This window comes from Heptranchias perlo, chromosome 1 (assembly GCF_035084215.1).
Source record: "Heptranchias perlo isolate sHepPer1 chromosome 1, sHepPer1.hap1, whole genome shotgun sequence".
Lineage (NCBI taxonomy): Eukaryota > Metazoa > Chordata > Chondrichthyes > Hexanchiformes > Hexanchidae > Heptranchias > Heptranchias perlo.
The window spans coordinates 118,078,428-118,095,074 of record NC_090325.1 but is presented as its reverse complement, the minus strand read 5'-3'; the positions used below and the strand labels follow the sequence as shown (position 1 = coordinate 118,095,074).

At 42.1% G+C, this 16,647-nt stretch overlaps 1 protein-coding gene across 1 annotated transcript in view; it reads right to left on the bottom strand.

Moving 5' to 3' along the window:
* Positions 1 to 6,494: 6,494 nt before the first annotated feature.
* wdfy3 (WD repeat and FYVE domain containing 3) overlaps positions 6,495 to 16,647 on the bottom strand; it is a 431,872-nt gene continuing 421,719 nt past the window's right edge. The window contains exons 65-66 of the mRNA XM_067990523.1: positions 11,307 to 11,504; positions 6,495 to 9,412 (exon numbers count right to left, since the gene is read on the bottom strand). Of these exons, the coding sequence (XP_067846624.1) occupies positions 9,292 to 9,412; positions 11,307 to 11,504 (319 nt within the window). The 3' untranslated portion in view covers positions 6,495 to 9,291. The remainder of the gene's footprint in view (positions 9,413 to 11,306; positions 11,505 to 16,647) is intronic.

The window sequence follows — 16,647 nt, the reverse complement described above, 5'->3', positions numbered from 1 at the left end:
TTATTTTGGATTCTGTTCGTCTCACGTTTCCCACTGCTTATCTGTTTGCTAACTTTTATGACCAGTTATTTGTTCTAGATCCCTTTTATTTCACTGAACTTTGCCTTTTTCCAGTCCAACACTCTTACCTTTGACTCTGTTATGCTTTCTGTACTTACACTGAACCAATCATGTGATCACCATTTCCCAACCGTTCACATACAGTTATGTGCCCCATTTCATTTCCCAGAACTAAATTAAGTAATGTTTGTTTCCTTGTTGTACTAGAAACGGATCTAGGAAGTAGTCCTGGATTCATGCTAAAAAGCGTTCCCCACTTTGATCACAGGCATTACCTTTATTTGAGTCTATCTTGGGTTAGTCAAAGTCACCATTATTGTCGTCTTGTTCTTATATATCTCTGAACTGTCAGCAGATCTTCACCCCTTTCTCATCTTCACTGCTTGGTAACCTGTAATGCACATTGAGAATATTATCCTTCCTATTTCTTAACTCCAACCATATGGGTTCTGTCTCAATGCAACCTCCATGGACATGCTTTCATTCTAGTGCTGTGATTGCATCCTTTACCAAAACTGACAACTCCCCCCTCCCCCCCCCCCCATCTCTCCTGAAAATGTTAGAACCAAGAATATTAAATTCCCAATCCTGTCCAAACCCATACCTCTGTTATAGTTCCTATATCATATCTTTCCATGGTTATTAATGCATCTAACTCTCCATTTTATTTTGTTTTGAATTCTTTCTGCATTCACATACATACCACTCAATGCTGACTCCAATTTTTTGGATCATTAATCTTTACTATTTTTCCTGGTTATCTAATTTCATTGTTTAATATCCCTTGTCTCATCACCAAGTGTTTTTTTTCCTCAAACTTTATAGACTTTCTTCTTTGATAACATTTGCTCAATACTTCAGCTAAGCCTTCTGCTTCTATTCCAGTGCTTTCATTAATCCTGCTCTCCATCTCAAGTCTCAATCCTACACTTTCCTCACCGCTAGCCATTAATTTAAATCTTCTCCCTCTGCTCTTTGCGAGGACATTGGTGACATTTCGGTTCAGTTGAAGCATTCCTTCGATATAGCCTTCCCTTTTTTCACAACTCACTCCAGTGCTCCAAGTCCATGAACACTTCCTTCCTGCACTATGAATTGACCTTCCTCGACATAACCTGTCCAGCATGTAGTACAGAAAGCAATCCGAAGATTACCAAGGTTTTGTTTTTCAATCTAATGCCTAACTCCTTAAACTGCCTCTGCAAGACATCAAACATACTTCTATCTATGTCATTGGATCCAGCACAACACTTGGCTACTGTCCCACCTTCTCAGGAGTTTTTCCACTCATTCATGATCTCCTTCATCATGATGTGGAGATTCATCATGGCACAGGGAGGCAACATACCATTTGGGAGTCTTGATCAAAACTGCAAGCAAAAAAAAAAAAAGCTGTCTATCCCCAAGAATCTCGAACTACAAGCACGCTCTTATTCTTGTATTCTACCTGCCTCTCACTCCCCTTCATAGTTCTTTGTTCCATAGTGCCACAATGTCACTCAGGATCACCCTCCTGAGTCACTGTTTACTTCATACCCAGGGAACTCTATGCAACCAGCAGCAGGGGTCTTGATTCAAAATGACATTGGATTTCCATTGCCTGCAACTGATATAAAATCATTAAAAACTACATAAGTGAGGAGGAATTGATCTCTGAAAAAAAAACTTAAGGAACATAGGGACAGGAGGAGGCCATTCATACCAGGTACAGTAGCATAGTGGTTATGTTACTGGACTAGTAATCCAGAATCATAAGCTCAAATCTCCGCCACGGCAGCTGAGGAATTTAAATTCAATTAATTAAATAAAATCTGTAAGAAAAAAAACTATCAGTAATGTTGGCCATGAAACTACCAGATTGTCGTAAAAACCCATCTGGTTCACTAATGCCCTTTAGGGAAGGAAACCTGCTGTCCTTACCCGGTCTGGCCTATACGTGACTCCAGACCCACAGCAATGTGGTCGATTCTTAATCGCCCTCTGAAATGGCCTAGCAAGCCACTCAGTTGTACAATCGCGCTACAAAAGTCATAAGAATAAAACTGGATGGACCACCCGGCACGGGACACGACAAAGGCAAAGCCTGCAAAGTCCCCCTCGCTAACATCTGGTGACTTGTGCCAAAATTGGGAGAGCTGTCCCACAGACTAGTCAAGCAACAGCTTGACATAGCCATACTCACAGAATTGTACCTTTCAGCCAACGTCCCCATACTCTTCCATCACTGCCAGTGGGACAGGACATGACGTACCCACCAGAGATGTTGGTACAGTGGTATACAGTCAGGAGGGAATGGCCCTGGGAGTCCTCAACATTGACTCCGACCCCATGAAATCTCATGGCATCAGGTCAAAAATAGGCAAGGCAACCTTCTGCTGATTACCACCTACCGCCCTCCTACAGCTGATGAATCAGTCCTCCTCCATGTTGAGCACCACTTGGAGGAAGCACTGAGGATAGCAAGGGCACAGAATGTAATCTGGGTGGGGGACTTCAATGTCCATCATCAAGAGTGGCTCGGTAGTACCACTACTGACCAAGCTGGCCGAGTTCTGAAGGACATAGCTGCCAGATTGGGCCTGCGGTAGGTGGTGAGCAAACTAACACGAGGGAAAAATCTACTTGACCTCGTCCTCACCAATCTACCTGTCGCAGATGCATCAGTCCATGACAGTATTGGTAGGAGTGACCACCGCACAGTCCTCGTGGAGACGAAGTCTTGTCTTCACACTGAGGACACCATCCAATGTGTTGTGTGGAACTACCACCGTGCTAAATGGGATAGATTCAGAACAGATCGAGCAGCTTAAAACTGGGCATCCATGAAGTGCTGTGGGCCATCAGCAGCAGAATTGTATTCCAGCACAATCTGTAACCTAATGGCCCGGCATATTCCTCACTCTACCATTACCAACAAGCCAGGGGATCATCCCTGGTTCAATGAGGAGTGTAGGAGCAGCACCAGGCATACCTAAAAATGAGGTGCCAACTTGGTGAAGCTACATGCTATAGACAGAGCCAAGCGATTCCACAACCAACGGATCAGATCAAAGCTCTGCAGTCCTGCCACATCCAGTCATGAATGGTGGTGGACAATTAAACAACTAATGGGAGGAGGAGGCTCTGTAAACATCCCCATCCTCAATGATGGCAGAGTACAGCACGTGAGTGCAAAAGACAAGGCTGATGCGTTTGCAACCATCTTCAGCCAGAAGTGCCGAGTGGATAATCCATCTCGGCCTCCTCCTGATATCCCCACCATCACAGAAGCCAATCTTCAGCCAATTCGATTTACTCCACGTGATATTAAGAAACAGCTGAGTGCTCTGGATACAGCAAAGGCTATGGGCCCCGACTGAAGTGCTGAAGACTTGTGCTCCAGAGCTAGCAGCACCAGTACAACTACAACACTGGCATCTTCCAGACAATGTGGAAAATTGCCCAGCGTATGTCCTGTCCATAAAAAGCAGGACAAATCCAATCCAGCCAATTACCGCCCCATCAGTCCACTCTCAATTATCAGCAAAGTGATGGAAGGTGTCGTCGACAGTGCTATCAAGCGCCATTTACTCACCAATAACCTGCTCACCGATGCTCAGTTTGGGTTCCGCCAGGACCACTCGGCTCCAGATCTCATTACATCCAATGATGGACAAAAGAGCTGAATTCCAGAGGTGAGGTGAGAGTAACTGCCCTTGACATCAAGGCAGCATTTGACCAAGTGTAGCACCAAGGAGCCCCAGTAAAATTGAAGTCAATGGGAATCAGCGAAAACTCTCCAGTGGCTGGAGTTATACCTAGCACAAAGGAAGGTTGGTAGTGTTTGTTGGAGGCCAATCATCTAAGCCCCAGGACATTGCTGCAGGAGTTCCTCAGGGCAGTGTCCTAGGCCCAACCATCTTCAGCTGCTTCATCAATGACCTTCCCTCCATCATAAAGTCAGAAATGGGGATGTTCGCTGATGATTGCATGGTGTTCAGTTCCACTTGCAACCCCTCAGATAATGAACCTGTCCGTGTCCACATGCAGCAAGACCTGGACAACATTCAGGCTTGGGCTGATAAGTGGCAAGTAACGTACATGCCAGACAAGTGCCAGGCAATGACCATCTCCAACAAGAGAGAATCTAACCACCTCCCCTTGACATTCAACGGCATTACCATCACCAAATCCCCCACCATCAACATCCTGGGGGTTACCATTGACCAAAAACATAACTGGACCAGCCACATAATTACTGTGGCTACAAGAGCAGGTCAGAGGCTGGGTATTCTGTGGCGAGTGACTCACCACCTGACTCCCCAAAGCCTTTCCACCATCTACAGGGCACAAGTCGGGAGTGTGATGGAATACTCTCCACTTGCCTGGATGAGTGCAGCTCCAACAACACTCAAGAAGCTCGACACCATCCAGGACAAAGCAGCCCGCTTGATTGGCACCCCATCCACCACCCTAAACATTCACTCCCTTCACCACTGGCGCACCATGGCTGCAGTGTGTACCATCTACAGGCTGCACTGCAGCAACTCGCCAAGGCTTCTTAGACAGCACCGCCTAAACCCACAACCTCCATCACCTAGAAGGACAAGAGCAGCAGGCACATGGGAACAACACCACCTACAGGTTCCCCTCCAAGTCACACACCATCCCGACTTGGAAATATATTGCCATTCCTTCATTGTCACTGGGTCAAAATCCTGGAACTCCCTACCTAACACTACTGTGGGAGAACCTTCACCACATGGACTGTAGCGGTTCAAGAAGGCGGCTCACCACCACCTTCTCAAGGGCAGTTAGGGATGGGCAATAAATGCTGGCCTTGCCAGCGACGCCCACATCCCATGAACGAATAAAAAAAATTCAGCCCCTCAAGCCTGTTCTGCCATTCAATTACATCATGGCTTATCTGTACCTCAACTCCATATGCTTTGATACCCTTATCCAAAAAAATCTATTGATCTCAGTCTTGAAAGCTCCAATTGACCCAACATCCACAGTGTTTTGGGAGAGAATTCCAGATTTCTACTACCTAAAAAAAAATGCTTCCTGATTTTCCTCCTAAATGGCGTAGCTCTAATTGTAAGATTGTGTCTCCTTGTTCTTGATTTCTGTATCAGAAAGGAAGGACTGATTGATGAAAAAAAATGCCTGAATACCAATAATATTTTCTGTTGAGGGATACAACAGGAATTGTTGGGAGGAAAAAAAAACTGAGAATGCAGCCTTAAAATTAGGTTGTGATATAGAGAGCTTTGGGAATGGGAGAGGGACTGAGCTAATCCCATTTGACACAAAAGGCACATTTTTGTTAAATGCATGGCCCCGTAAAGCGATTTCTTTCCTCCCTTGTGGTATAGAAGGAATTCTATTGTATCTGGAAGGTAAACAAATGCGAAAGTGTGTGAATTTATGCTCATGATTCCACAATCCCTAGCTCAGGGAGAAACCAAGCAGGTGATTGGTGCTTCCACAGTGATAGAAAGGAAGAATCATCCTTGGACATCTTCTTTTGACCAACATTCATTTGCTCTGTGAGGATGTACCTAGTCTCAGAATCCGAGCACCACGTTCCATCGGAGTATAGAAACACACATTGTAGCATCATGGGGAGGGGCTAGAATCAAATCACTAAAGTTTACTGATTGCAACACGTACAAAATCTTTAATCTTATTCAGTATTTTCAGTTCTTAAAACAGAGTCAGTAATCATGTAGTTAAAGGCTGATTAGTTTATAGGAATGGGGTTAAATGAAAATTTCACATAAGCTACAATTCATTTGGTGGGTTAAAAGTAACCAGTATTGCAGGAAGTAAGACAACAAATCAGCAACAATAAAAGAATATGTGTAAAACAAGTCCTCCCCCCCCACCCCAACAAAAAAACTCTTTCATTGACAAAGTACTGGTAAACTAACCTAGTAATTCTGCATAATTCACTGTCTATTACACACCTCTTCTTACACCAAATATGCCCTCAGTGAATTTAAGACGCCAATCTTCTTGCAGTTTCACATCTGAACCCAGATCATAGGTATTTAGAACCCTCTATTTATAAATGTCAAGTAACTAAAATTCTTCAACAGTTACACATAATGCTTCTATTAATGAGCTCAGAGTCCTCAGTGGTGCAAGATTCTTACACTTGATTATTTTGTATTCTTGCATCATTCTTTTTTCTCAACACATGATTAAAAGAAAACATGATGAATAGAACATTACAACATGTGCTTCTAGTGACACTTCAGCTTAGAGATATACCACTGTACTCTCCTCTTGCACCTCAAGCAGACTGCGTAAGGATCAGACAAATATTAGATCAATTTTAATCATTTATACCACAGATAAAAATGTTTCCAGAATGGATATCTCATTCATCAATGCAAATCAATAAACTACCAACCTTTGATAATGTGATCTGAAAGTAGTAAACAGCATTTGGTGGTAAATAGCAGGTATTTATTTAAATGAAAAAAAGTTTAGTACCAGGACTTGTCTCTATTGCATTAGTTACATATGCATTTGTGTGACTGTAGCTTTTTTGCATTAAAGACAAATATACAATGAACATTCAGATACCACAGTTTACACACTAATATAATGCATCAGTCTAGCACAGGAACCACCAAAACAAGGATTTCAGTTCTCATATACAGTACAAAAATCCCACTCCAGTTCAGCCAGTTTTCTTCATTTCAGATTCATTACTGTACAGATAATGGTCATCTGGGGATGGAGGGGTACAAGTAATTGGTTAATATATTAAACACAACAAAAAAGGTGGAAAACAATATACATTTTACTGACACAAAAAGTCAGCTGTGTTAATCATGCAACAAGTAACAAAACTTGCTGAAATTAAAAATACTTCAAAAACAGTATAATTGCATAAATATTATACAGTTCATTTACTGTAAAGAAATGCTGTCTTTAAAATGATAGAGAAAATGTATATGATAAAATGATTCCTACCAGTTTTATACACAATAGCAAGGTGCAAAATCATTTTTTGTAACTTTTAGTATCGGTGTAGACAAATGCTGCCCTTTAGCAGCAGGTTCTACTATTGTAAGCATAACGGTACAAATTGCACAATACATTATACAGATACGTACTCATGAATAATGCGTTTTACAATAAGGGGAAAAGGGAAGATGAATATGTTAGTTACGCACAAAGAGTATATTTGCTACAACATGGACTGCTCTAAGTGCTTGCTACAGATTATGATATAGTATGTTTTGATATGCCCATCACAATTTTAACACAAAAAACAAAGTTAATTTTAAATAAATATGAAGATCAGTTACCCTCCTAAGAGGTGTTCCTTGCATTGGAAGCAGCATTTAATGCAAAAAGAAAAATTACTGCCCACAGTACCACTGCAATAGGGGAAGTGGCTTTTAACAGCTAATGAATCTACAATCAAGTCTGATTCCCAGAGACCCTCACTATACTTAACATATTAACAACTACCAGTAGTTGTTTCATTGCCCCAGTCAATGTGCTTACAGACAATGGCTGTTGATTAACAGCAACATTTTTTTTGACAGCTAATATAAAATACTGAGGTCCATTGTAAAATGTGCTCATGGGAATTGACTGTAGTGTTTTGCTTTTTGTATGTTGTAGTTTTTCAGAAACGACTATCTGGGGCAGGCTAACATCGGAGCATCATGCCAGCTGCCAGAGTCCATAAACACCGAACTGACTGGTACAATACATTTATTAGCAACAAATCTATCAATCTAAACATATGGAAATCATTTTTTGAAATAAATTCATTGCATGGCTATTAAAGCTCAGCTGGACAAATAAGATCACTGAAGTGTTGCTGACACATTGCTGTATTGTAATTTTAATAAATTGAGAAAGATCTAGGAACCCAATAGGCTGGGTTTTACACTCTGCAGTGTTCATTCAACAGCAACCCAACATGTCTCTTTGCTTTACCACCATATGACACTTGGTACATTCTAACATAATAGTATTTTTTTTAAATGAAGCTGCTTGACTGTATTATGACTTAATATGCCCATATATATTGGTGTAGAGAGAAAATACTGCTTTTATACTTGCTGGTCTAGAATACATCATCAACATTTTGTAAACAGCTTGGATAAAGGTAGAAAATGCATCTACTCAAATTACAATAGTAGACTTCCAATTTATTTCAATTTTCATTTTACCCTAATTGCAGCGTACTGAGCTTGATGGAACGGAATTTAATGGTGAGGAAGTCTCCAGGTTTATTTTCTTGCTTTCCCCCTCAAAGCACACATGCAAAAATAAAGTCTTGCATTATGATAGTGTAATGCTGAAAGTGCCACTTGCATTCCCAAGCATTGCAAGTGTCCTATTGCTCCTAAAAAGGATAGAGTTAAATAAATGTTTGCAAGAACACAGATGCTGATGTTATAGCACATGAATATCGCCAGATAAACTTTAGTATTTTCAAGAGGTATGAACACCAAGGAGGCTGTTATTCTGAAAATAGATAGGTACAATGCCATGACTGGTTTGAAACTGCTGCATGCCCCTTTTTTTTGATACTGTGAGCTTATGTTATGGAGCACATGGAGTAAACAAATAAACTCACAAATCCATTACATTTTGATTTAAACAATAATTAAAATGAAAGAAAAAACACACAATGCAAGGTATTAATGCAATTGATAATGATAAGTGTTCCGGTTAACTTTTGCACATTTTCTTTAACTCCTAAAATAGTTACTGAATGATGCTGGACACACTACTATTGATTTCTTAAATCACACAATTAGTGGTTAGTAGGACATCTTGTAACAGGCAATTCAGAAGTTTTTCTCGTTAAAAAGGCCATTACAACTATTTACACTATAAACAAATAGGATTCTTGTGAAGATGGCAGATTTACATCTAAAATCTCACAAGCCAGTGGTTCCATGAATATGGGCGACATTACCAAGATGCTTGAGGGATGGTTTTAAGTCCAGAACTACCAAAATCATACTCTCTCAGCACATTCTAGAACATTCAAACCATCTATGAGTTAGGTAGAGAGATGAGCACATTAACTGCAAGGCAAATGATCCCTTTCTATTCAGTATATTACAGTGCTTCAACACAGTACAAAGAAATTTATGTAAACTCTTTTTTCCCCCCACACGACTTTTCCTTTTGCATAAAATCATTTGAAATAGCTGGGAGTAACAATGATTCTACTTGTCTGGTCACTGATAGGTCAATGACCTGCTAGTTCCTGGAGCTCTCCTCAGCCCCCTTCTCCTGCTGCAGGTTGTAGTAACAATTCTGACAGACTCGGACTGGTGAGGAGATTTTCAAGCGTCTGATCTCAGACTGAAATCGACTGCACCTGAAATATGAAATAAAGTGGAATCTGTAACAATCGCAACTAACGTTTTTTGTAAAATTATATCAAAATAAGTGTTACAAACATTCAGATATCACCTTTAGGGTATACAGACCAAAGGTGGGTCTGAATTGGTATTGGACCACACTTAAACTGGGACTTGAAAATCAAACACTGCATTTTTGACAAAAGACGAGCTACCCGTCAAAGATTTCTTTACTGACTGCAACCAACGTTAGATTACGAATGACGGGCAGTTTTTATTATATTTTGGACACAGTTCAACTCACATACACTAAATGAACAAACCTTCATCCAACAGAAGAAAAACAGCTAAGGACACTGCCCCTTTAACAGTTTTGCACTAAGTGCAACTATCTCAGGTGGTCTTTTCAATTCCCTTTTTACAAAAGGCCGTGTCTTGAATTACATCTTGGGTCTTTTCCAGGAAGAGACAATAGGATCAAACAATGAGAGAATGCAACATTACAGGCAAGAAGTTGATCAAAAAACTCCCAAGTTTTGCCTAATTAGAAAGAGAACTCAGGCACGAGGAACACAACTTTATACATGACGGTTGAATGAAGAACTAAAGAAATGTTAGTGCAGGAGGAAGCAATTCAGCTCCTCATGCCTGTGCTGGTGCTAGAAGACCATACCTACGACAAGTAATCTGATGGTCTTCCTCGTTTTATTAAACCTCCATGTATTTTAATGAATTATATCAAAGCAGTGTGAAAAAAGCTGGAAGTAGAATTCTCTAATCTGAAATGTTAAAACCAGTTTAGAAGTTTAGAGCAAATTCATCAAGACAATACTGCTCAGTGAAAAAAATGTAAAGATGTTCCATATAGCAGGCTTCTAATCTGAAGGAAAGACTTTGCCTGTAACTACAAGATAACTTGAATCACCTTTAATGCTATTATATTACAGGCACTGCTACAAGTGACGCGTCTTAAATAACTCCGCCTAACTCACAACAGCTTTCTCTGAAACTTGGAATGGCAGTCTATACATGCAATAACATTGTGTGTATGGATCTGCATATGAGCAGTAATGTTTAAAATTTAGGAGGAAATCAGAGCATCCAACATGTATAACCAATTTATTGAGGTGAACACAACTAAATATACATACCAGGACAAGTCTACAGGCCTGGGTGTGGTGTAGGCCCAAAAATTGTCTTGGGGAGCAGGGAGAGGGGAAGTTACCTTTAACATGTGTCCTGATAGTTCCTCTTCAGTCGTTGGGCTGCCCCTAGAACCCCCTAAGATCCTCATACTTGCATAAATCTTTGCACAAGGTTTCTACAGGTACTCCTCCACTGCGATGGCCAACGGTAGGAAAGTGAGGCGGGAAACAGAAATGGCCCCTCCTCTCTGATTAAAACGGTAACGCGGGGCCTGCATTAACTCCAGGCACAGGTCCAGTGAAGCCTATCGAGTACACACCAGGAACTCTGGGCATGACGCAATGGGGACAGAGACCTTCTCACTTCACCTCCCACGTGCAGTGCAGAGGAAAACCTTACTAATTGAGCCCACCAGTATGAAGAAGCTAATTGAAGATCTGTAGAGATACATTCATCAACCCAGGATGCTTCATATGACATTGCTATTTCAGCCATACATGTGAATTTAGCTAATAAAACTCGTGCTTTTTGTTGCTATTCCACAGAATCATAAGCAGTGCTTTGGAAGCTATTACTCAAATTCCACTCAGCCATCTGAATCAAGATCTAATGTAGAGATGTTAGTGCTGATAGCATAACATAAATTAAAACAAAACTGCAACTATACACTGCCATCTGATTTAAATACTGCAAAAGGTTCATTATGGAATGCAGATCAAATAGAGCACCCCAAATTTATGTAAAACTTATTACATGTCCTCTTACTTTTGACAGAAGAGCTGCCCACAGTTTCTGCAGTGATGCCGTCTCTCAGTCAGGGAGAAGCGCACTGAACATCCTGAACAGCAGTCGCCTCCATCATCTTTAATCCAGTGATCAGCAGCTGTCCTCCCCGGCTGGTCGCTCACTGACCAGCTAAACACCCGGCCTCGTGCATCACCTACCAGAATTTTACTGTGATCCCTGCAGGGAAGGAAAAAAAATAACATGACCAAATTGAATGCATTAAATTGAATTATTGATTCATTTAATATGCTAAATTATGAGAAGTTTTTTTTGAACATTTTAAACTAACTAGTCATAATTTTAATGGCCATTCTAAACCCATTCAAAAAAGTTTTTCCATTCAACAGGAAGCTGTAATTCCAAATAATATAAAAATAAATTGAAAGCTGCATGTGTAAAGTGAGATTTAGGAGGGGATTTCTGTACCCTATAGGCTGCCCCCTTTGCCCACCCCTCCTTGTCCCCACTACCACTTTAAGACCAAACAGGCTTTTAAGAATACAGTAATAATGCTACTGAGTACCTTTATTACACAAAAACACACACTAAATAAAAGTAATGAATCTTACAACACCAGGTTATAGTCCAACAAATTTATTTTAAAATCACAAGCTTTCGGAGATTATCTCCTTCGTCAGACTATAACCTGGTGTTGGACTATAACCTGGTGTTGTAAGATTCCTTACATTTGTCCACCCCAGTCCATCACCGGCATCTCCACATCATAAATAAAAGTAAACTGCTCTAAAATCTCTTTTCCCCTATTCTTTTTCTTCCACATACTCTAATTTATCCTTTCTTTTCAATTATTTCTCCCTCTTGACTTTAGTCCTCTGCCTGCACTAATGTGTGGCCCATTATGAGAGATGGGCAACATGGCTTAAAATCAGTCTCTGTTTCAAGGTTTGTTCCTTTGCCCAATCAGAAGATGGATTAGTAAAATTTGACTTGATCACATTATCAGAGTGACAGGTCAAACGTTTTATGGACGACTCAGCAAACCCCACAAAGTAAAAAGCACAGGGCAAGATAACCTGTCAGTAGCCCGGTTAGGAGAAATACCAAAATGAATTACCCACAGCCGCACGTGGGAGTTGCATTTTTAAACGCAAAGAGCAGATTTCACCACCAAAATAAAAATCAGTACTTCCATTATCAAATGGAATTCAGTATTTAATGAGAGGAAATTACTTTTAAACTGATAGGGTTAGATGAAGTAGGGAGGGAGAAGGCTTGTGTGGAGCGTAAACACCGGCATAGACCTGTTGGGCCGAATGGCTTGTTTCTGTGCTGCATCTTCTATGTAATTCAGTTATTTAGCAGATCTCAGCCTTGATAGCAATAGGTTAGCGATACAGGTCCAGTAGCATGGTACTGGACCTGTATCGCTAGTACTGGGCTAGGAACCCGGAGATTGTGAGTTTAAATCTGAATTGTGAAGTCAAATTCAATAAATCTGGTCATTTGTAGGCTGGAACCAGGAGAAAAATAACCCGGAAAGCTGCCAGATTATTGTAAAAATCTAACTGGGCTGGGAACCTGCCACCTCTACCTGATCCGGCCTACATGTAACTTCAATCCCACAATATGCAGTTGGACTCTGAAGTTGCCAGTTGTAAAAGCAATCACTAAAGAAGGCCCACCACTACCTTTACAGGACAACTAGAGATATGCGATAAATACACCTTGCCAACATCACATTGCCCATATCTTGAGAGCAAATTAAAAAAGGTTTGCTATGAATGGCCTCAGAAAGTGAAACCTAGCATTCGGGCTCCTAGACCTGATCATGATTCAGTGACCCCTGCAAGCGTGGATCTTAGGCTCGGATAGGATTAGATACGGATGTGCTGCTTTGCATTCTGCCCTCAACGACTAGATTCATATGTAATGAATGACCACTTGGCAAAGGTACTAGAGGGTCTCCAGCACCCATGATAACATACGCTAGAGTGAGTTGGTGCTTTCGGGAAATGAAAAAAAAATTGGAAGAAAAAAGTATTTAAAATAAAAACTTCAGTTATTGGCATAGTTATGAACGTGCATACGAAAGCGCATGCAAATCCCAGTTTGCCCACTGGTGTCAAGGTGGTTGATTTCTGAATTATATTTTTATATGACTTTAGATGGTGCAAATGTGTTTTAAAAATGAGCTTCAGCCAGCTGTGTTTCTCAGGGAATTTCAGTATATCTGTAGCATGAGGACTGCAGCTAGATTGTCTGGGATGAAGCCCTGTTGGCCTTTGAATTCAAGCTTATCAAATTCCTGATCCTCTCATGGTCAACAAGTATATTACAGGGCTAATTCTGTCATCTCATTCTTCCAACAGTGTGGGTCGGAGAATCGGGATCACGACCCACACACTCTTTCAGTGCAGCTTCCCCATTGGGAGCAAGACTTCCAAATAAACTCTTAAATGAAAACAAGCAGGCCATCAGCAGCCCAGGGACAACAGCTCATATCTTATCAGCTCAAGTGTTAAAAATGGCTAACTTCTTGATTGATTGCCCAACATTGAGAAGAAATCATTTCATCAGCAATTGGGTGTGTATCTAAGTAAAATGTAAGGAATCTTACAACACCAGGTTATAGTCCAACAAATTTATTTTAAAATCACAAGCTTTCGGAGATTATCTCCTTCGTCAGATGATTGAATGAAAAGGTTCTCAAATCGCATATCTTATACGATGTTGGGACAGCATCACACCAATCAAAAGGTGTCGTTGTTATTCAAACAGGCCAGTCACGGAGAACAGCACGTCCCAGTACACTCGATATACATTGTGTCTTTTACACAGGCAGGCAGAAAGAAACTTAAAATGGTAGAGAGAGAGAGAGAGAGAATTTTAAAAAACATATAAATTTTTTCCCCCTTTTTGCTGGTGGGGTTACTCAGAAGACAGTCCAGAATGTCACCCGAGCACAACGCAACGCCATCAACGCTCTCAAGACCAACCGAAACATCGTCATCAAACCAGCGGACAAAGGAGGAGCCATTGTCATACAGAACAGAACGGACTATTGCAAAGAAGCATACCGACAACTGGACAACCAGGAACACTACAGACGGTTACCCGCAGATCCGACCAAAGAACACACCCACCAGCTCAACAAACTGATCAAGACCTTCGATCCAGACCTTCAAAGCATCCTACGCACTCTCATCCCACGTACTCCCCGCGTGGGAGACTTCTACTGCCTCCCAAAGATACACAAAGCCAACACACCCGGACGTCCTATCGTATCAGGCAATGGAACCCTGTGTGAGAACCTCTCTGGATACGTCGAGGGCATCCTGAAACCCATTGTACAGGGAACCCCCAGCTTCTGTCGCGACACTACAGACTTCCTACAAAAACTCAGCACCCACGGACCAGTTGAACCAGGAACACTTCTCACCACGATGGACGTCTCGGCACTATACACCAGTATCCCCCACGATGACGGCATCGCTGCAACAGCCTCAGTACTCAACACCAACAACAGCCAATCTCCAGACGCCATCCTACAACTCATCCGCTTCATCCTGGATCACAATGTCTTCACCTTCAATAACCAGTTCTTTACCCAAACACACGGAACAGCCATGGGGACCAAATTCGCACCCCAATACGCCAACATTTTCATGCACAAGTTCGAGCACGACTTCTTCACTGCACAGGACCTCCAACCAACACTATACACCAGATACATCGACGACATTTTCTTCCTTTGGACCCACGGCGAAGAATCACTGAAGAGACTACACGATAACATCAACAAGTTCCATCCCACCATCAAACTCACCAAGGACTACTCCTCAGAATCGGTTTCTTTCTTGGACACACAAATCTCCATCAAAGACGGGCACCTCAGCACCTCACTCTACCGCAAGCCCACGGACAACCTCACGATGCTCCACTTTTCCAGCTTCCACCCCAACCACGTCAAAGAGGCCATCCCCTATGGACAGGCCCTACGAATACACAGGATCTGCTCAGACGAGGAGGAACGCGATGGACACCTACAGACGCTGAAAGACGCCCTCGTAAGAACGGGATATGACGCTCGACTTGTCGATCGACAGTTCCGACGGGCCACAGCGAAGAATCGCATAGACCTCCTCAGAAGACAAACACGGGACGCAACCAACAGAGTACCCTTCGTCGTCCAGTACTTCCCTGGAGCGGAGAAACTACACCATGTTCTCCGCAGCCTTCAACATGTCATCGATGACGACGAACACCTCGCTAAGGCCATCCCCACGCCTCCACTGCTCGCCTTTAAACAGCCACCCAACCTCAAACAGACCATCGTTCGCAGCAAGTTACCCAGTTTTCAGGAGAACAGCGTCCACGACACCACACAACCCTGCCACGGCAACCTCTGCAAGACATGCCAGATCATCGACACGGATACCACCATCACACGAGAGGACACCACCCACCAGGTACATGGTTCATACTCCTGTGACTCGGCCAACGTTGTTTACCTCATACATTGCAGGAAAGGATGCCCCGGAGCATGGTACATTGGCGAGACCATGCAGACGCTGCGACAACGGATGAACGGACACCGCGCAACAATCGCCAAACAGGAGGGTTCCCTCCCAGTCGGGGAACACTTTAGCAGTCAAGGACATTCAGCCACCGATCTTCGGGTAAGCGTTCTCCAAGGCGGCCTTCGAGACACACGACAACGCAAAATCGTCGAGCAGAAGTTGATAGCCAAGTTCCGCACCCATGAGGACGGCCTCAACCGGGATCTTGGGTTCATGTCACGCTACACGTAACCCCACCAGCAAAAAGGGGGAAAAAATTTATATGTTTTTTAAAATTCTCTCTCTCTCTCTCTCTGCCATTTTAAGTTTCTTTCTGCCTGCCTGTGTAAAAGACACAATGTATATCGAGTGTACTGGGACGTGCTGTTCTCCGTGACTGGCCTGTTTGAATAACAACGACACCTTTTGATTGGTGTGATGCTGTCCCAACATCGTATAAGATATGCGATTTGAGAACCTTTTCATTCAATCATCTGACGAAGGAGATAATCTCCGAAAGCTTGTGATTTTAAAATAAATTTGTTGGACTATAACCTGGTGTTGTAAGATTCCTTACATTTGTCCACCCCAGTCCATCACCGGCATCTCCACATCATATCTAAGTAAAGACAGATATACAATTGAGGAACAGCTTCGCTGTCCCTAGTTACCTAACTATTGTTTGAACAATGAGGGGGCTCTCCATGAGACCATCTTCCATCAAAGACCCAGGACCTAGTGAAAAGAACTACAAATGCTAAAGAATTGGACAATGGATAGACGATGTTACCAAAAAAAAA